At 45.2% G+C, this 25,417-nt stretch overlaps 1 protein-coding gene across 1 annotated transcript in view; it reads left to right on the forward strand.

Annotated features, from left to right (window-relative positions):
• Positions 1–25,417, forward strand: part of roraa (RAR-related orphan receptor A, paralog a) — a 183,775-nt gene that overhangs the window by 84,293 nt on the left and 74,065 nt on the right. Inside the window, exon 2 of the mRNA XM_068739025.1 lies at positions 12,838–12,867. Within this exon, the coding sequence (XP_068595126.1) occupies positions 12,838–12,867 (30 nt within the window). The remainder of the gene's footprint in view (positions 1–12,837; positions 12,868–25,417) is intronic.

Consider the following 25,417-nt stretch of genomic DNA (forward strand, 5'->3'; position numbering starts at 1 on the left):
TCGTTCTTGTCTGCACTGACTTGCTTTGCATCTTGCTTGAAATGCATTTGAGTCAGAGGAGACATTTTGAAAATAAACTGTTATCGGACATGATTTGGCACACGCGTGCACACACACACACACACACACACACGGCTCCCTCGCCACATTTCTCATCATTGCATTATCCTAAATGAACTGTCCAAGAGGCGTAGGCTTGCTCAGATGATGCTGCAAAAGTCTGAGAAAAGGAGAGAGTGTGGCAGGAAAAGTCTCAGGAACGATAAAACAAAGCATCGAGTGATGACCACATCAACTGGCTTCCTCCTTCACCCGCTGTTCCCTAAGTGTTCTCAAAACCCTCCTTCATTGCACCTTCTCAAATGGATCCTAAAGTAATGTTGAACTTTGCACACACACACAAAACACACCAGTCTGTAAAGCTGGCATCCATGTTATAAACCAATGGAGAGCGTATCACTCATTTTCCCTGTGGTAATGTGCAAGCATCCTCTTAGTCTCTGAAGCCCAAACTCCAGGCTGAAATGCTTCCCTTTGTGTTCAGGTAGAGAGCGCGCTGTGTGCCAGTGCTTTCCTGTGTATTACCCAGCCTGCCAAAAAAAAAAAAAGCACAGTGGAAGAGACATGAGGGGGGTACACTCTGGAGAATTGCATCCCATTCTGTTTTTCTTTTCCCGTTTTTTTTCTCCAAGAGATGTTTCGTCTCACTTAAAAGGCGGCGCTTCTCAACACCATTTCGGTGTGCTGACACCCCAACTGTGAGGCGTTGGCAAAAAGAAGAAAAAAAAACATTGTCAGCACACGGTGTTGTGGTGCCAGTGAACTCCAGAGGTACAACGTGAATGGAGTGATTGTGTGAATGTTCGACCGTGTTTCCTGGCAGCACGGCCATGCCTGCTACTCATCGCTGGCTTCGCCCTCGCAGATGAACAAACGTGTAAATGGGCAAATATCCTTTGTTTGCCGTATGCTCTGAAATTATTTACTTTGGATCGCGCGTTAATGTTTTGTTTTGCAGCCAAATGAGCTCAAATGGATTTGCAGCGCCATAGTCTTTCGATTGTTTGTTCGGTGTCGCTTGTCTGTTGTCGCTATTGGGCCACATAACATTACAGGAACGCAGTTTGTCGGTGACGCAGCATGCACTTGAAAGCTGGAGCATGTCAACAGCTTTGCCGTCTTGAGGCTGATGCGGGCGACGCACCATGCGCTTGTGCAGTTAGCTAAGCTCAGCTGAATTAATAAACAAGCACGCCACGGTCTTGGATCGGTGCGCCTCTAATGTGCTCCGACTCTCCGCCTTGTTCCTGTTGTGTCTATATTCCGCTTGGGTTTGGAAAGGACAAGGAGGAGCCGTAGTCTTTCCACTGTCTATCAGCATGTTGGAAGGGCGTGTCTCAGCATGTCGTCTTCAAAGCCTGCTGTGGCATGAGCTCCCCTCATACTGCCACGTTTGTCCCTCCACATGGTCAAACACGATTGGATGAAAGCTTCCTATAGCTCAGCCCACACTACCCCCGCCCCTTTCACCTATCCCTCCCCGCTTCCCCTCCCTTGTCTCGTGTAAATTACGTAAGCAGCAGCGAGGAGTCATGCAGTTTCACTAACCAGGGTTGTGGGCAGCGCACGTCAGTCGTCTGGCGTGCTCGGGATGGTTCGCCCTGTCGCATCAGCGCCAAATGCATTTTCAACTGGCGTTTCCAGAGCAGCCTGGCTAGATGCAGAGAAGGCACGGGGGGTTAGTGGGGGTCACATCAGCGATTGTTCTTTAGTGCGGGGCTGACTTCTATAAATGCACTGTCAGTGTATTGTGTAGCCATGCGGTGGAATTCCTCTCTCCACAGCTCTGTGTGCAGCCCTTCTCATGAAATAACAATGGAGCGGCACTTTAAGAGGCGGACCTTAGAGATGAATCGCAATCGACTCAAAGATGGCACACGAGGAAAAATAGATGCACTTCTAAACTGAAGCTTTCTGCGCGTCTTGTTCTTTTCACGATTATTTCACATTTAATTTGAATTTTGAAATTACTTGCACTGCATTTGTTGCATCAAGCATCCTAGCACTATAATATTACAATGTTATTATTTTTATAGCTTCTAAATATCCTCTTGCTTTTTTTTTTGGAGTGCTTTTCTTTTGTCTAATTCATATTTTTTTCTGTTATTTGACATTTTTATACAATAATGACCACCTCTATCATCATCCTCTCAATTAACCCACACTTGACACTCGGATCAATAACATCTCATTCATCTTAAGCTCCTGTCCCTCTCGCCTAGACACTCCAGTCTCTGTGAGCCAACAGGTTTCCTCACCCCTGCAGTCTAACAGGGGGTGCTCTTGACTTTTCCTCACCCGCCTGTGTGTCCGGACTGTTCCATCTTTGTTTCTGTTTTTTTATAATCCTTGTGATCTGTGGATTGCTGTGAGTGTCTTCCATCTGCCAGGCTGAAATCAATAGAGGCTTTTCATGCCGCTCTGAGTTTCCCTGGCTTCTGAGGAATAATTAAAGAGTCACGATGACTACTGCTGTTTAACCCTTTATTGCCAGACGTATTTGATGCGCATGGCCTTTCATGATTTTGAGACTTCTACTTCAGAATTTTTGTATTTTTATTTTTTTAAATAAAAAGATAGATACAAGCCCAAACATGCATCTGCATTTTCCATTTAAACATTTTGGATTTTGCAAAAGCTACATAAAGAATTTGAGCACTTATATAACAATTCAAAATTCAAAATCAACGAGGATCAATGGTTCTTATTTCTACCTCCTACCTCCTTCCTTCCCTCATATACACTTTCCCCTTTCCTCCTGTGTATCTGCATGTGTGTTTGAAGGCAGACAAAGTTCCCTTAGTGCTTGTAGGTCAGTGTGTCACTGTGCCATGACCGTGATACTTATGCATTTTGACATCCTCTGAGTGGGAGAAAAGTAACGCCTTCACGAGCAAGAGAGATGCAGTAGATTCTGTTTTCTGTTCAAGGATGTGATAATCATCTCTCTTTCTGTCTGTAGCCGTTAAATTTAATTACATTTGCAATGTTACATAAACCAAAAAAGAAAAAAGAAAAACCCCACACAGCTTCTTAGGTTGCATATAGTGCTGCTTTTTGACGTGTCTGGCCCACCTCACCACACAACACAGAAGCAGAGTAACGACATGCCAAATAATGCATGGTTATGCACACCTCTCCTCCATTGTAGGTTAATTGAATTAAACATGGAAGTGCTCTGCACGTCCCCTCGCAGGGAAATGGCAGCCACCAAAGCATAGAAGCCAGCACAATAAAGAATTGCAAATGAATAAGTGATGAGAAGCAAACGAAGTGTGTTATACGAGAACAAGGGAGTGATTTACTCTAAAACAATATTTGAAGCGGCAGGTGAATAATTGCGTTGTACAAGGAGGACGGTTCTGAAGCGGTCGGCCTCACATGAATTACCGCCGGGCTTTGAGTTGGGACCGTTATTTTTAAGCCATCTTTTCTTTTTTTAACTAGACGGAATATAGAAGCAATTCATATGCAAACGTGACCAGAGAAGCGTCTCTGTCATCTGTGTTTTTAGTTACAGAGGCTGCACACACACACACACACACACACGTTGACTCTCACATGCACTGAGAGAGCGAGAGAGGGAGGATGCTGGGGAAGGAGGTATGCTGTGAAATATCCCGAGGTCCTTGGCAGCATTAGAGAAAGGCCTGGGAGGTTAGGAAACATCAAATCAATGGATTGTAATGCGAATTGACTGCTGACTTTGATCATCTGCCTTGGGAGTGCTTTAGCATTGAGTGCTGTCACACTGTCTGGGTTAAGCAAATATGGCGTGGACTGAAATGGAGAGAGACCGGAGGAAGAGACAGGTTAGATTGGGAGTGAGGGGGAAAAAAAGGCATGTGTGATGATGCCTGGCCATCATCGCAGTAATGGACACATTAAAATTCAATGTCTGCTCTGTAAATGGCGCGCTGCTATGCATGGTTAAATTGAGTCGTAATTGCAGATCGGGAACAGATACACTAATGACGCCAGGCGGCGGCGGCGGCCTGTGTGTTGTTGTTTCTGAAAGCTGTGTATTTCTTCCCCTTCAAACTGTAGCGGTTAGAAAAAGGGATTTTCTTTTGCCTCGACTGCATTGCCGGGCAGACAGCTGATACCCACGACTCAACCCCCCCCCCTCCAAAGTGATGGGTCAGCCCTGCTTAGTGTCAGAAGCTGCTGATATCCCAGCTCTGAAAGTAGAAATGCCCTTAAGCCTTTCTTCAATAATGGAGTGGCCGGTCTAATCTTGCCCTCTCAGAGTGAGAGCAGGTAAGAAAGAGAGTTCTGACTACGACATTCTGACCTTTGCTTCGGCGCTACACTGTCCAGATTACGGCGCGGTGCACGAGAGTTGTTCTGTTGCCACCGGTCCTCAGCTGGAGCATCCACTATCCTCAGGAGGATGTGTCTCTTACATAAGGCCCACAGTGGGGGGGGGGGGCTGTTTGGATCTGAAACTGTTGAATTAAAGTGTCAGATTTTAAGTAAAACATTTTTAGAAAGGAATTGGAAAATACAATCCACTTTGTTCCAACATAAAAAGAAAGGCATGGTAACAGAAGAATTCAACTGACAGAGATGGACAGAGAGAGCTCAAATGGAATGTTTGACAGGAATAACGTTGTGCTATTATGTCAGGGTGGCCAAAAAAACCTTTGAGATAGGAAGAGAGGAGAGTCCAAAAGTCCAAAACCTCTTGTCCCTGTATGAAAAGAATAGCGTGACGACCCGTAGGTACTGGGCTGCTAGGTGCATCTCCTAACAAGCTGACTTTTCAAAGGCTTTTTAGTGCTCTAGAGAACATGAAAGGCATGTTTAAAAATTTAAAAGCCCGATCTGTTCCAGTCCTATGGAGCGGCAGAGGGAAGCAGATTTCTACGTCGCCATAATTCCCTGGTTGCTTGCTTTGTAAATTAATTAAGATGTTTATGACAGCTGCTTGCACCTAATGGAATGCTTATAGACTGTGCTATTAATTATTACTGCTGGCCACGGCTGCGAGCTCTCCCACTGCTCGGGATGTATGGCGCTGGCTTGCTGTACGGATGCACGCCGAGGATCAACCTCAGAGGCCGCTCGCCCCTGAGGTTGCATGGATGGGCTGCCTCTGCGTATGCTGCAGACAGTCTTTCACGGGGCCGTTTGTACGTTCTATAAAGTCTTCGTGTCTGGCCGTCTACGTCACATATTGACAAATACATTAAAAAAAAAATAATGTCATGCAGATTTTAAGAAAAGTGTTGATTTAACACCACAGTTGAAGGTCAGGACGAGCTGCCCTCTGACCTCTCTGTAAACTGACCAAACATGCAGGAGGTGTTGAGCGAGTTTCGACACTGCTTTTTGGATTGTGTAACATTAAGAGTGCCCTGGAACATCTACGCTCTCGGAGATTGTCGTCTTCCTTCTTGATACACCAGTCCGACCCGATGAGGCTGGAGGGAGTGTCGCTGGTTCGCGTCCCGATATAAACTTGTCTCCGGACTGAAGAGCAGCAAAAAATAAAAAAGCATAAACAGATCAACTGATTCTGATTCCGTAGCTAATTATTATAGTTTCTCTTTCACATGACTTAACCACAGGTTCTTCCTCTGAAATTGTTATGCAAGTGGAACAAGTATAGTCCGATCAATAACAGGAAGCTTTGTCCAACTTTAGATTTTTAGATAAACATTCTCACATATTATAGAGAACTAGAAAAGCACTCCGAGAGCGCAGACCTCCGCCAAGCAGCTCGTTCCCCTCTTAATTGGATTTACAACGTCCACATGATGATCTGGATCATCGTCAAAAGCTTCTAAATTGTTCTTGGTGTCTTTATACACCAACCATGAAAAGTGAAAGTTAACCAGGGTTGATGTGTATTTGTAACTGATTTTTTTTTATCCATAAATGGGTTATTCAATGTTATCTATAATATATATATATACAGACACACACACACACTATATCCAGCAATATGAAGAAGAAATCATTCTTTACTTTTCCAAATGAAGAACAGGTTTATTTGTTATATAGTTACAGTGCTGGTTGAAAGAATCGCTCACAGGCTGAGCCCCCCCCCCCCCTTACCTAAGAGTCAGTGGGACAAATAAATAACGCAGCGCAGCTCACTCAGTTGATTACACCATGTGAGGTAAGGTTGGTTCTACCCCCCCCCCCCACCCCACACACACACACACACACACACATCCTCACAGAAGGTAGGCGCCATGTCTGTACCCTGCAAAGCTTTATCCTGTGTTATCCTCCGATTACATTTACATAGCGGATGTAGCGAGGGAGAAGGCAACACACTGAGACTCCGCCTGCGCCACAAGAGGCGACATGTGAAATATGCATTCAGCCTTTCATCAACCTCTTTCTCTGCTGCGCACGAGTTGCCCTCACGTGTAAATACTTCTGTTGCATTAGCTTTGAAACAGCAGAAGGAAACTGCGATCTGTGTTCTATTAAATCACAGTCCGGCTCTGTGGCGGTCCTGCTATCACACACACTTGAGTAATTACAGGGTAAATTTGTGCTTTAAGTATGGCTGTGTTGCCTGGAAAGGGAAGCTCCACTGATGAACTCCCTGCTAATAGAACTACCTTTGATCTGCACAGCGCATGGAGGGCTTACAGAAATCATAGGTTTTAATTATGGAATACATGAAAAATAGATGTTGCGCTAAGTGCCGACCACGACTGCAGTGTATCGGTGCAGCGGCGGCGGCGGCGGCAACGAGCAGCAGGCTGGCCTGCCTCTGCTTCTTCCTTCCATCATATCTCCCAGGCCTCAGAAATACCTCAATCTCTCTGGCTCAGTTTGTTCCTGCAGAGAGACGAAAAAGACAAGTCCATGATATTAATTAGTGGATTGACAGACATGTAATTTATCTCAGAGGAAGTTTTCATTACATGGGAGGCTTCAGAGGGGCAGTTTGGCTTATTGGCAAGTGCTAAGACCAGACCTAATGGGGCTGCAGTTCCCTCCCTTTTCAGCAATTACAGCCAAGTCCTTATCAGCAGAGCCACGAGTCCACTGCTGTGGGACCCCGACTTCCAGCACACTCGCACAGAGTGATCCCTCCCCACAGACCCTGTTCATTAGACCAGTGCCTGCTGTACTACACTTTACTGGATGAGAATTGAGACTGGATGAGCGTTGGTAATGAAAGGGTTCCAATATAATTCTGAGTCAGCCTTTACGGAGCTGATATTAGCTGACATTATTTTGTCATCAGAGCTCTGGTCCCCTGCCCCCACCCCCCGGCCAGGTGATTACACAAGCCGGCTTGTGTGTGCAGTCTGTTGACGGAGAGCGGTACCGCTCTAGTGAGAGACTGTCGCCGATCAACTCGTTCATTCTAATCCCGTCTTTTATAACCTCCCTGAGATGAAATGTGAGCTTGGACAAGGAGTTGAATGCACTGGTCAATCTTCAGGCGCTCTTCATCCATTCAGGTGATGCATACATTTAGCAAAATCATCCCATTGCTGTCGGGATGCCCTGAATCGTCCTTTAAAACCCACACGCACACCAGCTGATGGTGCAGAAAAAATAAATGTCAATGAGCAACCATCTCACACTGTATAGGCGTGAGATGGTCTCCATTCACCTGCATCATTCTGCATATGGTGAACGCATAAGCTCGTCTGAATAGGTTAGCTCAAAGGGGAGCATCTCTATTGGCCGACTGCGATACACTTACAGCCCATTCTGGAATAAATGTGCCGAACCGGAGAACTCGTCTCAGGAGCTGTAAGTAATTGTATTCCCCTTTAGATTTAGCGTGTGTGTAGCTAAGATAATATATTGTAATGTGAATAAAAATTCACACGTGTTGTCTCTAGAGGCACGCTGCTGTTGTCTGCCAGAGAGAACTATAACCTCTACTTTGTAATAATGGGAAACGTGCTGCATTTTACATCGTACATTCTGTAAACAGAAAAGAATGTAGAAATACACGGACGTTTTATGTAATTTTATTTCTACTTTAAATAAACAGTCCTCTGACAGTGTATCAATTTCAGATCTCTGTAGTTAAGGCCTCTTTAGATATAAGTGTGCGCACACACACACACACACACAGTGGTGGCCTACTCAGGCTGCTGTTCAGCGTGGCTCAATAACAGTAAAATGAACCGGGGTGGTCTGCTAAATGTGGGTTGTCTTTATTTATGGTGAGGGCTTGCAGGCTATTGGATTTCATGTGTGGTTGAGGCTTGTTCACGAGGAGATTATTGCTGGGCTGGGAACCTCTGGCAGAGAGTTAATAATCAGTTAAAGTAGGATTTGGTAGGTGGGGTGTGCGACCCTAAATGGTCAGACAACTATTAGTTTACCCTGAGTCAGCTTTTCTTGTGTTTTGTCTGCTTGTTTATATGACAATTGCATTTTTAGGGGCCTGAAACTGAAGCCTTTTGCCTGCAGAGTATAATCTCTACTGTTTATTAAAGGTTTTCTGATATATATACTTGCAGCAAAGACACTCAGGCTGTGTTTTTCATCTGCAGCGCTAACTCACACAATAAAATCAGTGAATCTTGATGGATTCTGGCTGTTTCGTCTGTACTTTGTTCCTGGATTGTTGTTCCTTCGTGTCACTGACCTTCATGGATCCCACTGAAGACTCAGCACAGACAGAGGGCAGTGATTCTATCATGTGCATGACAGTGATATGAATTGCAACACCCAGAATAATCATGACCGATTCTGCTCTTGGTTCCCTGGATATTGGAACCCTGGATATTGCACAGCGATTTTGGATGGGCTCGTCCTGTTTCTGAGATCTTTTTGCTAAGTGAACCTGTGCAGCTCTCTCTTACCAATAACAATAGCTGTTATCGCAAGCATTCCCTGCGGTACAATTAAAATTCCGTCAGAGTCTTCAATCTGCCTCCCAGCCATGCCTGCTGTTCCCCGGCCCTCCTGGGCCGCGTCAATTCCTCTGCTGCAATGTATAATTCACGAGCCACCAAACAGCACTGAGGACTCACCTGGAGACTCATAGGCCCAGCAATGCATAACTACACGGGCGGGGGGGGGGGTTACAGAAAGCCTGGGAGACATTTGTTAGGGTTGAGGTGCATGTGACATAGTAGCTCGAGTCAGCCAACGCCCGCTTCTGTGGTCTCAGGGTCACCCTGATAACATCGCTTTTATACTTTTACCATTTCTTTCTGCCCTTTCTCCTTCTGCCTTCTGAACGACAATTTTGGTGTCCTCTAAAACTAATTTAGGTGTATGTTTCCTATTTGCAGACAATTCCGTAGCGATGCATCGGCGTAATCTGTGGAGTGGTTGCTTTTAGTTAAAGCCAATTAGAAATGACCAGAAATAACAGCGCCTGGAGACAGAGAAGTCATTTTTCTCTTGAGCACCCCGAGAGAGTTGGCCTCTCCGCGGATTAAGTGTTTTAATATATTAGGGGGCAGCTGATTAGAATCATTGCACTTTTTTATTCATACAATTTTTCCTATATAATTTATAGCAGTATAATAGCTAATAAGTGTGTCACCGCAAAGTTAGAGCAGCTGAGAGGTCCTGGAATCTGCTCAGACATCTTGTTTTACGGCTTTCAAGCTTTACACGTTAACCAAGCTCGTACATTGATTGAGATTCTTTTGTTTTTTTATTAATATATAATCGACAGAATTAGTTGAATTTGTTAAAGCCAGATGATGAGCTTTGTGATGTCTTTCCTTTTCTTTAGGAAATCTAATTTATCAGTAGATGACCGTGGATTAGGCGCCATCAATAACCAGCAACCTCAGGAGTATCCTACTGTCATCATTAAGACAAGACAAGAACCAAAACTTCTCGTCATTGTCTGTTGTTGGCTGAGGGGCCTTATTACAGTAGAGGAGTAGTGTCCTGCCAGCACTCCCAATGCCAGCGGTACTGACCTGTAATTCCAGAAGGTGTCCATCCCGTCCCCTCACTGGGCCCTCCCGGGTTCTTCCTGCAGCTGGGTCTGTGCGCCGACTGCGTCCTTGTGTGCGACGGGCGTGGAGCAGTTTCATGTGGAGCAGGCGGCGGGAAACAAGCCCCCCCCCCCGTCTCCCCAGACTGAACAGTGAATGAGGATAAGTGAGGAGCGCCAGTCAATGAATCAAGCAGCAGGAAGGGAGCAGCCAGGGGGGGCCGGGGGGGTGGGGGTGCGGGGGGGGGGGGTGACGTCCCCACGGGAGAGGCCTCGCATTAGGAACTTCCTCGTCTGTGTGTTTCTGGCACAGGTTAAATGGATCGCTCCCATTAGCGCGCTGAGAGGACAGCTCCATTATATGAAGGAGACTGTAACTTTGAATGTCACGGTGCAACAACCTCGGAGCACGCCTCGCCTCCCAGGGAGGCAGGGTGACAATAACCATCCATGATAATCATTCCCTGTCAGGCTTTAAGGAACCTGAAATGATGACGTACAGCCCGCCATGTGTCTCAGACTTCATTACGGCGCTGTCACTTTGAGTCGCCTGCGATGCCACAGTGCTCCACAGCTGGCTGCAGCACTGTGGCTGCCAAACGCCGCGCTCGCTCTCCTCCTGTCTAAGTGGCATGTTTACAGGATGTGTGCCCCGCCCCCCCTGCCGATAGACGGGGTGAAGGTTAACCTCCAGTCGCCTGCACTCTGCTTCTGTATAGTCTCATGAGAATCTGGACCGAATTCTTAACATTTGGAAATATGTTACTAATAATGAGTCATGCTGAAATGAGAATTTGGCTGCAGCTTCATATGGACAACAGGCATTCATGTTACTGCTTGAATAAATAATGCTTGTGACCGTTGGTTAACGGGAATAAAGCTGTAGACACGTTTATTGCAGCCTGTTTGTCAGCCAAGGAGAGCTTCACCTCCAAACCGACCTCTGAACCTGCCATCCAATGGAGAAGACATGAGCTGGCAGGCCTCGCCAAAGTCAGCGCTCTGAGCTAATGCTTTCCTCCTCGCTGTATGACTCAGTCATTGGCTTTGTGGCCCCTTCTCCTTGCCACCTCCAATCACGGGACTCTGGATGACACATAGAGGAGGAAGTGGGTTTTAATTAAGTATTTGCACCTTGCATTTTATGCATTTTTTTTTTTACATTAAGTAAGGCACTTTTACTATAAATGATATCCCTCCTCTGTTTGTCATCTGGCTCCCCTTAAATTGATTTTTTATAGATTTTTTTTGTGCCTGTAAAAGAAAATGTACTGCTATTTCTGCAGTTTCCTTTAAGCACACCTTTTCCATGTTCCTTTTCCAGCTGTCTTGCGTCTCGCTGCTGTCACCTTGCTCTTTCTGGCTCCCGTCTCTTCTGATTGACACGTAGAATTACGGCTGGACTCCTGTTTATTTTCGCCTTACACATGTCACAGATGGACACGGCAGAAGCTTCGGGCCCTGTGTGCTGGAACAATGCTGCAGCTCTATCGCAGGCTCCTGGCCCTTAGGTGACTGTTCTCCTCCTTTCAGCTCAGCTGTATGTTTCTGTGCTACCGTCTATAGGAGGCTGACGGGCTTATTTGTTTTCCACCTCGTTGCTCTTTGACTCGTTTCCCGCAAACATGTCTAAAACATTGTTATCTCTGGCCAGACGCCTTTTTCACAGAGTTACTGAATCGTGTCAATCCGCCATCCCCTGAGTTTCAAATTCAAGCTGTAGAAAAATTAGCCATTGCTTCCGCATGGCAAGTGGGATCTATTAGCGCTATCGCCCTGCAAAAGCCTGAGCATCCGGGAGGCCGCCGGGGACCACGGTTGGCTGTGCGCTTGTCCGCATCAGGCTCCTGGGGCATAGGAGCAACGTTGCAGATAGGAGAGGTTGCCAGAGCCTCATGGAGAGCCGAAGTGGCTCACTCGATGAGTAGACACCCGAAGGGGCAGCATGAGCAGCCGCAGCCCGGCTCCACCTCAGCCTCAGCCAGGTCTGAGTCACACTGAGCGCCTGTTTGAAATGATGTGTTTGACTGCACACATCGCTGCCTTCAAAGTTCAACTTTGCTTTTAAATACAGGGATTTCGCATATCAGGGCGTTTCATCGGTTGGAACGGCTACTGCTGGAATGTTGTCATTTTTAGCGACTCTTTTGATTTGATGAGTTTCGTCGTGTTGTCCATCAATGAATGAAAAGCAGAAAGTGGATTCTCTCATTTGCATTTCAACAATATTCTATTGGTATCCGAACAGTTGAACATGAACACCTGTCCAATTATTTTGGTGACACACACACACACACCTTATTTGTCCCTCATTATCATGCATTAATTTTCAACATCGGCTTTTTTAATTCATTTTTTTCCCAATTGAATAACAGGTGCATTGAAATGATGCATATTCTGTTAAATATTATTATTATTATAAATATTTTTTTCCTTTTCCTGCGGTCTCAATGAGACCTTTTTAAATTTAGGATTAACTAAGGGACGTTGAGGTCAAGCCTCCCCCCCATTCCACTTGGAGCTGGGGAGCTTATTCATGTAACGAGGCCTAATCAGTGTGGCTGCTCAACACATTAGCATTCCAATTGTTGTTTGTTATAGTATAATTTTTCATTCATTGCCTGCAGTGGACAGTTTCTTCTACATGTCTGGGATGCAGCCGCAGCATAGCTCTCGGTCAGACACCGACTGACGCACATAATTGCCCCGGGCCTGCCAGGTCAGCGACCTTGCACAGTGACGGTCTGCTGGCCCAGAGGGTCCGCCTCTTCATCACCATGATCGCGATCGGTTCGTTACTGTGTAAGCTCTGTTCAGCAGAGGTTGTGCCGGATATGTTGCTGTTCTTTCAATTTATTTTTCATCTTTTCTCTTTGCAGGTGTCTCAGTAGCAAAGAAGACGCACACCTGTGAGTACAATGGGTTTTTTATTTTTTTGCACAATTTTAATGTCATTTAATTCTGTAGGGTAGATTCTACATCTCCATGCCACATATATTGTCGAGATACGATCATACCTAATGTTGACTCTTCATGTTGCTGCCTGTGTTGTCATCATCACTACCTTCAATTAGATCTGTGCCGTTCACTTTCACTACTTTGCTTTTCTCAATCTGGAGAGAATGCGATGATAACCCCAGAGAGGAATTTAAAATGCTTTGCTGTCTTATGACTGTTTCATAATCATGCACATTTGAAGCAGACAGTGTGCTGAAGCACTTCTTTGTTTTCTGCACAGGCCTTACAGCAGAGCAACGCGGATGTGGTGTTGTCTGGCGGTTTTTAACCACCGAGGCTCCATTAACGATCGGGAGTGTGTATTTGTCAAGTACAAATCGCACTGCTAAGATTGAAAGATACTGACTCAGGATGTGACATACAGTATGTCTCATATATGGGATGCGAGACTTCTTTGTGTTCTACAACAAGCGTGCACAGGCTTTGCCTTCTTTCTATTTCAGTCTGCTCATGAAGAATTGATGAACAGTCAAGCCTTTAGGAAGCATTGATTTCCGAGAGATTTGTACTGTATTTTGACATGTGTGAAGTACAATTGAAAAGGCATGCAAAAAAAACACTTGTGTTATGTTCACAGCACTGTGTCTGCGTGTGTCTATACCTCACAGTGTAACTGGACGAAGCTAGCCCTGAAGGCTATCCTTTTTCTCTGATCACTCTGATGAAACTTGTGGAGAGGGACGGCCAGAGGGCTTTTCTGGTAGAGCGGTCGGTGGTGCTTGGGATTGTGAGAGGCTGCATCTGGCCCTGTAAAAACACCCCGGCTCTTTCTTGCATCAGGCAGCAGGGCAAAGGGTATCATCTCTCATACGAGACAGCTCTACCTTACTCAAACAGCCCCATCAAAAGAAAAAGCAGCATGATTGTGTGTTAAGCTATTTGCTTGTCTTGAGGGGCAACATTTGATTTTCTTTTTTTTCTGTGTGTGTGTGTGTATGTGTGTGTGTGTGTAGGTGTGTGTGTGTGTGAGTGTGAGTGTGAGTGCATGGTCGTGTTTGTGTCAGGATATCTTCAAGGTAGAACAGAAATGCTTTGACCCACCATCCACCGCCCCGCCATATTAATTAGCACATCGCTAAGCACCTCTACACCGGAAGGAGGCTCAAATCAAAGAGCATGATTTAAGAGTCTTGGGTTCAAAGCCCTGGGCAGAGACTGGACTGCACTGTTTCATTTCACTGAGAAATATTCACATCTTGTCCATGTGCGGAAATCAAAGTAAAGCCCCTTAACAAGTCGATGATTGCTGTGCCTCACAGACAGGAAGCGGCTGTGGAGCGTTGTCGGCGCTGTGCGCACAGAGACGTTCAAGGGCCAGTTAATGGTCATTCAGAATGGGAAGGCAAGAATCCAGAGAATCCTGGTGATTATATGGCTGCTGGAGTAATAATGAGGGCGATTGCTCTGCCCTACATGGTTACAGTCAGGATGGAGATCTATTTCTGTTCTCAGATGGAAAACATTGGCTTCCCCTGCAGACCAGTTCACACTGCTGCTCCTAAATGTGAGCTGGGCAGTCTCGCTCGTGCGTGTGTGTGTTTGTGTGTGTGTAGGTGTGTGTGTGTGTGTGTATTTGTAGAAGGTCTTCCCAGTCCAACCTAGACCATAGGGAAGGGCCGTGGCTCTGTCTAACTCCCGACTCTGCCTGAGTGATCAAACTGCTGGAAGCTCTCTGCCATGCCTGTCCCCTCATCAATATAAATTACAGGGGCAGCTGTTCACTGGCAGATCCTCTCCTCTCCTCTCCTCTCCTCTCCTCTCCTCTCCTCTCCCTCTCCTCTCCTCTCCTCTCCTCTCCTCTCCTCTCCTCTCCTCTCCTCTCCTCTCCTCTCCTCTCCTCTCCTCTTCTCTCCTCTCCTCACTGGACCAATCATTAAACCATCAGAAGGTGAAGTATTGTACTAAATGAAAACTAATACTTCCATCATTGTGCCAATGACTGCGGTGGCTTCTCTCCATTTTGGCTTACACAGATTTACTATCTGAGTTCACTTCCTCTTCTTCTCTTTCTCTGTCTCCCCTCATCTCTCCATTGCCTGTAAGGGACAGCCCTGAGTCAACACTCCTCCTCCTCCTCCTCCTGTGCATCTCAGAGTGAAGCCAGCAGTGTATTTGCCGTTCATTTTTCTGACTCTTTTACATACACTGTGATTTGGACTTGTAGTAGAAGTTGTCATATCTCGAAAGCTGTTAAGGGGCTTAACTCTTGAATTATAGATTCCTCTTTACTTCCATGGCGCACACCTTCCCCTACTCTGGCGAGGCCGGGCGGCGAGATGCGTTTCTGTTTGGACCTGTTGAGAGAGATGATGTGGAGCAGAGGATCATACGGAGCGTCTGATTACTCTGAGATTAGACATCTCACCTCTAATCTACCAACAACAGTCTGGGGCTCTGTCTGAAGCTCGAGTATCAGAGCGCTAGCAAACACACACGCACACACGCACACACGCACACACACAGACAACACAGGTCATGTAACCAGGATGTTGTTCCTCTAGAGCGGATCTCCTGATTGCTGAGGTCTAATGCTTTCATTCTTTAAGAGACAGCCGATGTTTGCACACCGGTTCCGGATTGTTTGCAAGTTTGCTTTTGCAAAAGATCAGGTGCACAAAATAAATGAATACAATGCTCATTGCTCCACATGATAGAATCATCTTATAACATTAGAAGAAAAAACAAATCCAATAACCCTCAAAAGACTAGAATTTCTAAACTTAACGAAACACAATTAAAGCTTTATTAGTTCAAGTTTGTTGCGCTGATTTTATTATATTAGTTCTCTAATATGTGCTCTATATGAATTGTAGGATTTGGTGAACAGTGGCCAGAGGGAGGCAGTAGCACAAGCGTAACTCTGAGAAAAGAGAAAAGGAGACGGATGAGCCTTCCTCTTCTCGCTCTTGCAGATGAAGGGGGTCCCACTTTTTCCCACACTGTATTTATCTCCATTGTGGTGACAGACTCCTTACACTGATTGAGAAACAGAGTCTTGCTCGTGCTTCTTCATTTATTTGCCAGCAGCTTGTATTGAGTTTCTCTCGTCGAGACATCTGCACTCACATAGCAATAGTGCAGCCAATCTGTTTAAAAGGAACCAAATGATTTGGAGTCTTCCACGCCGCCTGAGAAAAAAAACACAGCGTGCAGACTTGGAGTGAAATCAGTCAATGTCATTGAGACTCTCTCAACATAAAAAAAAAAAAAAAAAGGCAGAGATTAAAGATTACAGATTCCGTGTCATTTATATATCTGAAACTTTTCCCATGAAAGGAATCTGGTGTATTTTTACACAAAATAAACTAACGTGATTATTAATCCCAATCATAGTCTCTGTGGTTACACGTTGCTGTGACAGTTTTACGCCTGTGAACGTCTGCTTTGCCTCCATATGACACGTCAGATTCTGCTTTCATTTTGGAGTTCTATAACGCTAATGCATTGGCTCTGTGCCATGAGGAGTTTTCAGTTAATCAAACATGAGATTTATGGTCTTTAATAGGGCGGTACATTGCCAATTTAGGAGAATAATATGTCCCAGTTGCTGTCTAATTTTGCTTGGCAACAGGCGCACTCCTGTGGAATGGCCCGGGGGCAGTGTGAGTTGTCTCTGCACAGCTCAGTGTTCCGTGCTCAGTGGCTGTTTGAAGGTATTTCATCACATTGTTGCCTTGATTCGGCTCTGTGGGGATTTGTTAGTTGCACTCATGTGGGAAGTGCATCCAGTACATTGTTAAGCTCGGGCTGATAATGAAGATCAGCCCAGCCAGAGTCCCCTGAGCTGCGAGGAGAGAGCGATATAGTCTATTGAGAGGCAAGAAGAGCGCACGCAGCACTACACATAGGCGCAGAGGAATCATCAGCACAAAGCATGCAAGACGGAGCTGTGCAGCAGCGTGTTAGAGTCAAATCTGAATGCAGTGAGCAGCACGGGCAGCTCCGTGGATTATTATTATATATGTTAAAATCGGTTGGTCTCGCTAAACGTTATTCTCCGAGTGTGTAAAAAAAGAATTGGCGTTATTGTGTTTAAACATGTGTTGAGCAAAATTGCAATCATTTTTAATGTCGCTGGCTTTTGTGAGAATTGAAATTGACAGTGCAGGGCTCCGCGAGGCACAGTCGCTCTCTTCACGGAAAGTTATTTGATTCTCAGCGTGGTACGAGAGAACTCATTGTTTCCGCCCTTCCCAGAGCAACATTTGAACACTAAAATTGCCGCAATCTTTTCATCCCGCTACATTGAAGGTTATGTTGCATCACACTCTATTTGTTTGTTCCACAAAATAAAAGAAAAAAAAGAGTGTTTTATTTTTTTTGTCATTTTGGTTGAATCCATAATAGACAGCCAATTTCTTTTTTCTGAAATAGGTCAGCGTAATCACAACAGTGAGGGATGGGCAGTCGCTGTAAAAGGGAAATCAATAGAGATATCCATTTGTCGTAAACCAGGCCAGCGTGATTCTTCTCCATTTTTCCTCGGCTGCTGTACTTTTTTCCTTTTTCCAACACAATATGGCCAGGCCTCGTTTTTCAGTGAAAGCGTTATGTCTGCCATTTCGTACAATTACAAATTGTCTTTGTAGATGCGCCTTCTTTGCATACATTTCTGTGGGCAGTGACGCTCCTCTTCATCGCCTCACAGAGGCCCTGCGTGCTTTATAAGCGCTGAGGGGAAACATAGGGGTGTATTTTTATTAGTTTTTGTAGGGGTGCTCTGCTTTTGTTAGCTCTTAATCTGGCTCTTCCCTCGGCGCCGGCCATTTGAAAGAATTTTAGAAGGAGCAAAGACGATGTCAGCTACTCCTCATCCCCTTCCCTTTTTTTTTTTTTGTCTCACCCAAAACTGAAAGGCCTTGTCTGGAAATGTTGTCAGACCAGAAAACAAGAGTAAGTGACATGTGACAAGGACACAATGCTTGGACGGGCCAGCCGAAGCGAGTGTCCCCCATCTGCTGTGGCCGATTTCCTTTCTGCCGGCTGCCGGCCACCTCAGGTGAGCGGGGCCAGGGACGGAGGTCTGGGATGAGACGAGATGGCGACGTCTGCCAGGCCGAGCGAGTTGGCAGGGCTCGGCGAGGACGGCCGTCTGCGGGGCTCTCTGTGGCCCGCAGTCAGCCAGCCTTTGCACAAGAGCAGGTTATCCGTCACTCTTTGGGTGTCTGATGCCTCGTCACTTTCCCTTGGTGCATGCACATTCAGGGCAGGACGAGAGTGTCAGCGTGTGATGAAAGGCTTGATTCATGGAGGGCGACAGAGGCAGAGGTCATGGAGCGCCTCCAAATACGATCCTGACTGATGCCGATAGGGGAGGGTTGAGATGGAGCCCATAATTAAATGTCCTTTTGCCATCATCAACTGCCCAGAGCACCAACCAGTATAAATCCGCTTTTGAACGTCTTCATATCACACAGAAATTTAGAGGTATTATAATTCACCGAGGAAGGAGGAAAAACTCTATTCCATTAAAAAAAAAAAAATTGGGGGGAGGGGGGTATATAAAATCTGATGCAATATCATGCATGACTAAAGGCAAGTAAAATTAACATATTTAATTCATTTCCTAAATTATTCAGCTGAGCGTTGTTGAATAAACCATGCAACGTGTAAGATGTCCCTTAGACTCTTTTAGAAGATTGTCTTCTAAGCAGCGATTTGAAATCAATAGTAAGCATCACAGAATGCGTGGCACAAAAAAAAAAGGTATTTTATGTCTACTATCAAATGTTTATCGAAAAGCACTTGGATAAATTTGAAGTGATAATCATATATGCTTTCGACCGACAATGCCATCGTGTGCAGAGACGGAAGTGGGAAAAGCGCGAGCGTGCAGAGAAGAAAGCAAGAAGTGCTCGCAAAAGCTTTTGGTGACATTATACATTGACATTTGTGCTGATCGCATTGTGTGCATTTTGTTGAATCTGCTTTATTAGAGAAGTGCTGTTTTGTCCCCCCCGCCCCCCCCCCACCCATTGCTATTAATTTGTGTTTCTGCGTGTGTGCGCCGCGAGAACAGAGATGCGGTTAACCCATTGTGAAGTTAGCCGTCATCATTAAGATTCTACAGATAACAGGCATGCGGATTTCTTACTGCTCAGCATTATGGGATGCCAGACATCAAAGGCAAGGTGTTTCACTCCGCTGTGTCTGTGGCGGGGGTGAAGAAAGGAGAGGGGGGGGGGGGGGGGGCAAGAAGGGAGATATAGATCCGCCAGAATAAGACACGCTTGCATACCTGCACCAGTCGGCTGACACGTTGCTCTATATACGTAGTGTTTGCCGCCACAAATGGTCCCTCCTGCATATTTAGCTACTTGGTAAATCGGCTTCCTCGCTGATTAAGTGGCGCGGCCCTTAATAGCAGCGTAGGTGAGCGCGGGTTGTTTCACTTTAAAGATCAAGTTCATTTCTCACTACGGGCATTAAAGTGCAGATCTGCATAATTCAAATCAATTTGCTTACAACACATTGTCGGCTCGTGCTTTTCACGCAGCTTCCGCTTCGCATCCATATCTCAAGGCAGAGGTGTTGTCAATATGTTTTCTTTGTGCAAATCTTTCAGCACTAATTCCTGTTCTATTACACAAGATAATACAATGAAGTCCCCCACCCCGCCCTAATTCAGATTACACCCTGTTTCATGCCTGTATGGTGGGTTTTTTTGCCCTTACATCAGAATGAGCTGCTGCACAGTGAGTGTATTGAACGTACAAGAGGGAGAAATATGCCGTTCTCAAGTATTGTGCTGGATTACAGAATCAAGGTCGCCTCACAAGACACAGAGCAGTATTATCCCTTAATCCTGTGTTTTGGTTTCAAATAGCCTTTTTACACCTAATCTTCACAAGTAAAATGACAAACATGAATTCTGAGGTAGGTATTTAAACGTGCGTTACCTGCAATGTTAAGGTCAAAAGCTTACGCTGACTTAAAGTGGCTCTATATTTTTGTGGAAAAACAGATGATCTTGTGTTCGCCAGTTCTTTTTTTTTTTTTTGGCAATTATATTACAGAAGACGAGGGAGTCTTGTGATGAAATTCCCTCTGGCGGTTTCAAATAGATAATTCTGGGAACTTCCGGTCCGATTTGTGAATTGTTTCTTGTTCGCCGTCCTTTTTATTGCTGTCTGCTGTCTTCCATCCGTTTGTATTTGGCCTGCTTTACTTGGTGACTGGAAGGACAAGCTTTACTGAGTCAACAAATCTAGAGACTACACCAGTCATAGCACCAAGGCAGTGTCTCCCCTTGACCAGGCTGCTCTTGCTGTGCCCCACAGGCTCAGCTGTGGCGAAGCTAGAAGAAACTTAAAGGTGCTGTGAAAGACTAAAAGTGGGCCAGCCGCTGCTGCCTCCTGTTGACCTACCTTGTTCAGAGGATCCAGGAACAGACTGATGACAGGATTCCTCCTCAGCGGACCACATTACTAATGTGTGAGGGTGCAAGAGGAGCACTCCAAGTGATGAATCACTCCCCTGCACCCATGGCATCCTCATAAGTCAAGAATAAAAGTGTTAAGAGTGCGCCCAATAAAAGAGCTCGCTCACCCTTTCACCGTAGAGAAACTCCATCCAGGCCCGCTGGAAGAGGGGAGGAGCGGAGGCTAAGTGGTGCACATCATGTATAGCCTGAAGATCGCCCTCAATCTTGAAAAAAACACGAGGCCCTCCTCGAGGTCACTTGTATTTATAAAACTCATAGTTAAGTTAGGAAAAGTTGCTTTTATGCTTGAATGAAGCTGATTTTTAAACTAAAAAAGCATTCAGAGAGAGCAGACCTCCGCCAAGCAGCTCATTCCCCTCGTAATTGGGTTTACACCGTCCACGTGGTGATCTCGATCATCATCAAAAGGTTCTAAATTGTTATTGGTATCTTTATATATCAACCATGAAAAGTAATAAGAATCGGCGTTGCTGTGGATTTGTAAATGAGGTTTTTCCTGTCCAAATTCTAGAGCAGATCTAGAAGATAGTCTGCATGATAGTGCATATCGGACCCCTTTATGACTGTGATTTCTGGTGATTGAAATTAATGCATATTTTACAAGATATGATTTCTTTGAAAAATCCCACATTATAAGTAAATGGGAAAATCCAGATGTCTTTCTATACGGAATGTTCTCAAAATCTGATGGGATCTAAGTTAGACCAAGACCCATCTTCAGATTTTTTTTTTTTTAATCGAGATCCATCCAGTAGTTTTTCCATAATCCTGCTAAACGCAATGTGGACCCCCATTTTCAAATAAATTGCAGCAATATTTGCAATCCAGATCTGATCTGAATGAAATTCAGTGGTCTTATAGAGGTCCCCACCCTACATGACTTTGTAAAATTCCATAAACATTGGTCAATAAAGAACTAAGATATCGGGAAACAAATTCTGAAGCTCCATTGACTGCAATGCTCATGAAAAAATCAAAGTGATCCATAATCCAGGATCTCTTCTGGATCGTCACCAAAAAGTAATCATCTGTTCCTGGTAACATTCCCAACATTCCCTGAAAATATCATCAAGATCTGTAACTGTTTGAGTTATGTTGCAGACAGACAGACAAACAAACCAAAGCCGGTGATTATAAATGAGAGGAATTCTCATTGCATTGATTCAATACGTTTTAGCTTAAAGAGTTAAAAGTTTCCTCTCAAGAGATTCTCTGGGATTCAGTCGTCGCTTTGTTCTTTCGACAGAGGGAATAATGGCTGAATTGTTTGGCTTGCATGTGGTGGAAATATTGGATTTGGAACTGGATCTCCTTCTGTTGAAAGCAAATGTATTTATTTGTTTCTTTAACAACACATTGTGTGTCTCTTTCTTCTTCTTCTCTTCTTGCCTTAAGCCAGAAGGTTAACTATTTTAGTTTACAGGCCCACCTCCCCTCAGAGCTGATGTCGTGCTATATTAGTGATGTGTGTGTGTGGGGGGGGGGGGGGGGTGCACGTTTGACGTTGGGTAATACATCACACACTCCGGGGGGTCTCCCTGGTATGCTCCTCAATAATGAAGTTCATTCGTTAACTTCTCCTTCAAAGGCCAAGTTCCCCTGCTGCCCTTTTCCAAAGCCATTGCAGCTCTTACCAGAGACACCGAACCAATAGAAAAAAAACCCATCATCATTATCATGCCCTTCCTTTTGATGGGCTCGGCGCTTGCCTTTGCCGGGCATGAAGAATAAGCAGGTCCATTACCGATCCCTCATGCCTGGTTATAGCCATAATTATCACAGGGAAAATGACCTGCTCTGTTTGGTTTGCAGCGGAGGAGCTGCTCCTTCCTAATCATCTTCTCCTTTCCCTCCTGTAGTCCTCATGCCGTGGAGATAGAGTTGGTTTTGGGGTGGGGGGGTCTTGCCAGTTCATTAGAATTCACAGGGTTCCACCTCCCTGCCTAGCCGGGCTAAGCCTCTCACACAGGCTGCCATGCCTGCGATAATCTCCCCTCCTCTTTCCCTTTCCGCTACCTCTCGCTCTATCATCCTATCCCTTTCCCCTCTGTTCCCGAAGGCGGCTTCGCACAAAAGAGATGCAGCGCATTTCATTGCTAAATCTGATTTCTATTGATCTATTGAAAAGAAATTGCTCTGTGAGATGTATGATAGCGCTCCACTAGTGCTGATGATCTTTCCTTACCGCTTTTTATCTGATATACCAGATAAATAAACTGGTTCATTAAATGACAGCCTAAATCTAGAAGATTGCAAAACTGCAACTGCCACTAAACAAAATACCAACTTCCCGGTAATAAAAACTGAAGCGGGGTAGCTCTTATATTGTTCACACCCGCTTGTTGCGACAGCCTGAGTGGGGTAACACGGTCCTGCAAGGGGTCATGCAATGTCTTTAGAGGCCTGGTCCGTTCTGCGGACGCCTCCACTTTGCTGCCAAGGTAAAATATAACCTGTAATTTTTTTTTTTGTTATTATTCAAATGATTTGGAGGCTGTTTTTTGTGTTTGTTCAGAAAAAGATTTAAATTTAGCTCTATAAATAACAATGGCAGTAAACCAAAAAGGCTACAGCCTTGTCAGCCTTTTGCTCGAAGTGGCGTGTTGTTGATTCTGATTACATGACAGTTGACAGGTGTACACTTCACCTATGTAGCAATGATATGCTTTCACATCTCTTCTTTTTGACCCCGCCGTTCTATAAATATTGTGCTTGCGTATACGTGCAATGAGTGACAGATGAAGAGACAGAGGAGAGTGCTGAGCTAGCCTGCAGGCTGCTGTGCATATGAAGGATGAAGGCCAGTGTCTACGGCCGCTAATGCGGAATCATCGGATCTGAGTCGAACGGTTCAGATTGCTGAAGAAAAACAAAAATAAAACCACACTACATCTTTTGTTTCTCTAGAGACATGGTCTTCTGCTCCGTGGAAACCCATCAGCAGTAATGAGTCGACACAGTAGCAAGTCACACGTTTTAAAACGGATCTGATTTAAATTTGCCTTTCAATGCAACTCTTCACATTCTTTTGGACATAACCCAATAGCGCGCCCCTATTTGCACTGCAATAGATATTTCCTTTGTTGTCTGTGTGATTTATTGAAGTCTTCCAACAAGTGGAAGCCCCCCAGGAAATTGCCTGGAATGGCCCTAAATTGGTTTATGATTGTGTGGTGGGGGGATAGTGCTGCTATGGTTCTAATATTATGCCCTCCACTCCTTGGCATCTGTATTAAATTGATCGGTATTGTTTTCATGGAGTGCCTGTTGAAGCTTGTTAATTCTGCTGCCGCTGCAGGCCTGCAGACGCCGGCCCAAACGCCCGAGCGGCTTCGTGGTGGAGTCGAGATTCGACTCTGTAAAACGCCTCGTGATGAGATCGGGACACGAAATGAGAAAGAACTTTTTTCATCATGAGTGCGATGGCATGCAAAATTGCGGATTTTGAGCCCATCCAGAGCTGTAGGGGTTAATGTGTATCAGCTGCGTGGTGGCTATGTGTGTGGAATGGCTACTGACAGGCCGCTAATGAGGCCATTATCAGCTCTGGTCCTCTGCTCTCCTCCCGGGGGCACCGATGGATGCTCGGCACCTCGTCTCGATTGAATTCCAATCCACGGGGCTTGTTTACAGTAAATACGTTTGCCTCAGTTACACCAAGACGGGTGCGGGACACGTGCCTCGGCTGGTCTGGAGGTAAACTCGGTGTGTTGTGTCTGGCTCGGTGCAGTTTCATTCTCAAAGATTCTGTTTCACATTCAGGAACATAAAGAACTGACTAAAGTGATGCTGATAATGGTGGCCCATTAGTGATCATTGCTGTAATACCCACAGACATTTGACCATCCTGTGCCTTTATGGCTTAATCAATGCCCTAATGAATAAGTGTCTGCATTGGCATTGGCGTTCTGTCACCGGTAATGTGAAGCGGTCAAGGGAGAGCGGGATCAAAAGCAAATGAGGCAGCTTTGCTGGAAACGTTTCTCCTCGGGGAGGAATGGACTTTTAAGGACAATTGTGTACAGCGGAGGAAGTAAATTGTTGTAGCGCTAAAAGGATAGAACAACAACAACAACAACAAGATTGGGTTACGGTACGTGTTTTTCTGAAAATGTTTCACTTAACTCCGGTGGTCTCTGGCTCTGTAGCACTTTTTTTTCTACCAGCCTAAAAGATTTGAAATGAATGGTATTCAGCTGATGGTTAGAAATCCAAGGCGCAGCCAAATAGTTATTATTTCATATTTTCCTAGCCAGTAGTGATGATCTATGATTTAAACATGGATCTTTTCTTCCCATCACATGATCTTGAATAACCAGCCAACATACACTTCCCGTAAATGCCAGCTCTGACATCGAGACGTCTTCTGCTGCCAGTTTCTCTGCAGCTTCTTTAAGATCTCGCAAGAAGAAATGAGACGACGGGTCCCGTCTGTGACATCACATTGTCTAGAATAGTTTACCGGGACTCAGCAATGCATCCTTCGTGCCCCAGGCACGCTCCATTTGATGCTATCAGCCTCTGAATGATATTTTGTTCATTAGATAGTGTGCAATAAGAGACCGACGTTGACATAACATGAGCGAATGTGTTTAGTGTCTCTAATGGATCATAGAGCGCCTAATGAAACACTGTCGTGGGAAGATTTATGTTGCGAGCTGCCGACTCCTCATTTCCATTTAAAATGTTGTTAAACGTACCTTTATTCAATGAACAAAACACAATATAGGCTGCAAATGAGAGATATCTGGTGCACAAATAAATAATCAAAATGTATCACACGGCCATATTGTTAATGTGGAATCCTTCCCTGTGGAGGCGGCGTGGTTCCGTGGCAAAGATCCAGCGCCTCTGATGTTGTGAATATCAAGAAACTGCAGAAACATGTGAAAGGAACCTCAAAAATATAGAAAATGTAAATATTGGTGGTGTGAGGGCGAGGGCGGGGGCGGGGGGGGGCAGTTCTTCCTTTAATTTTTAGACTTCAAATATTGCAG

The sequence above is a fragment of the Brachionichthys hirsutus genome, chromosome 5, assembly GCF_040956055.1.
Source record: "Brachionichthys hirsutus isolate HB-005 chromosome 5, CSIRO-AGI_Bhir_v1, whole genome shotgun sequence".
Classification (NCBI taxonomy): Eukaryota; Metazoa; Chordata; class Actinopteri; order Lophiiformes; family Brachionichthyidae; genus Brachionichthys; species Brachionichthys hirsutus.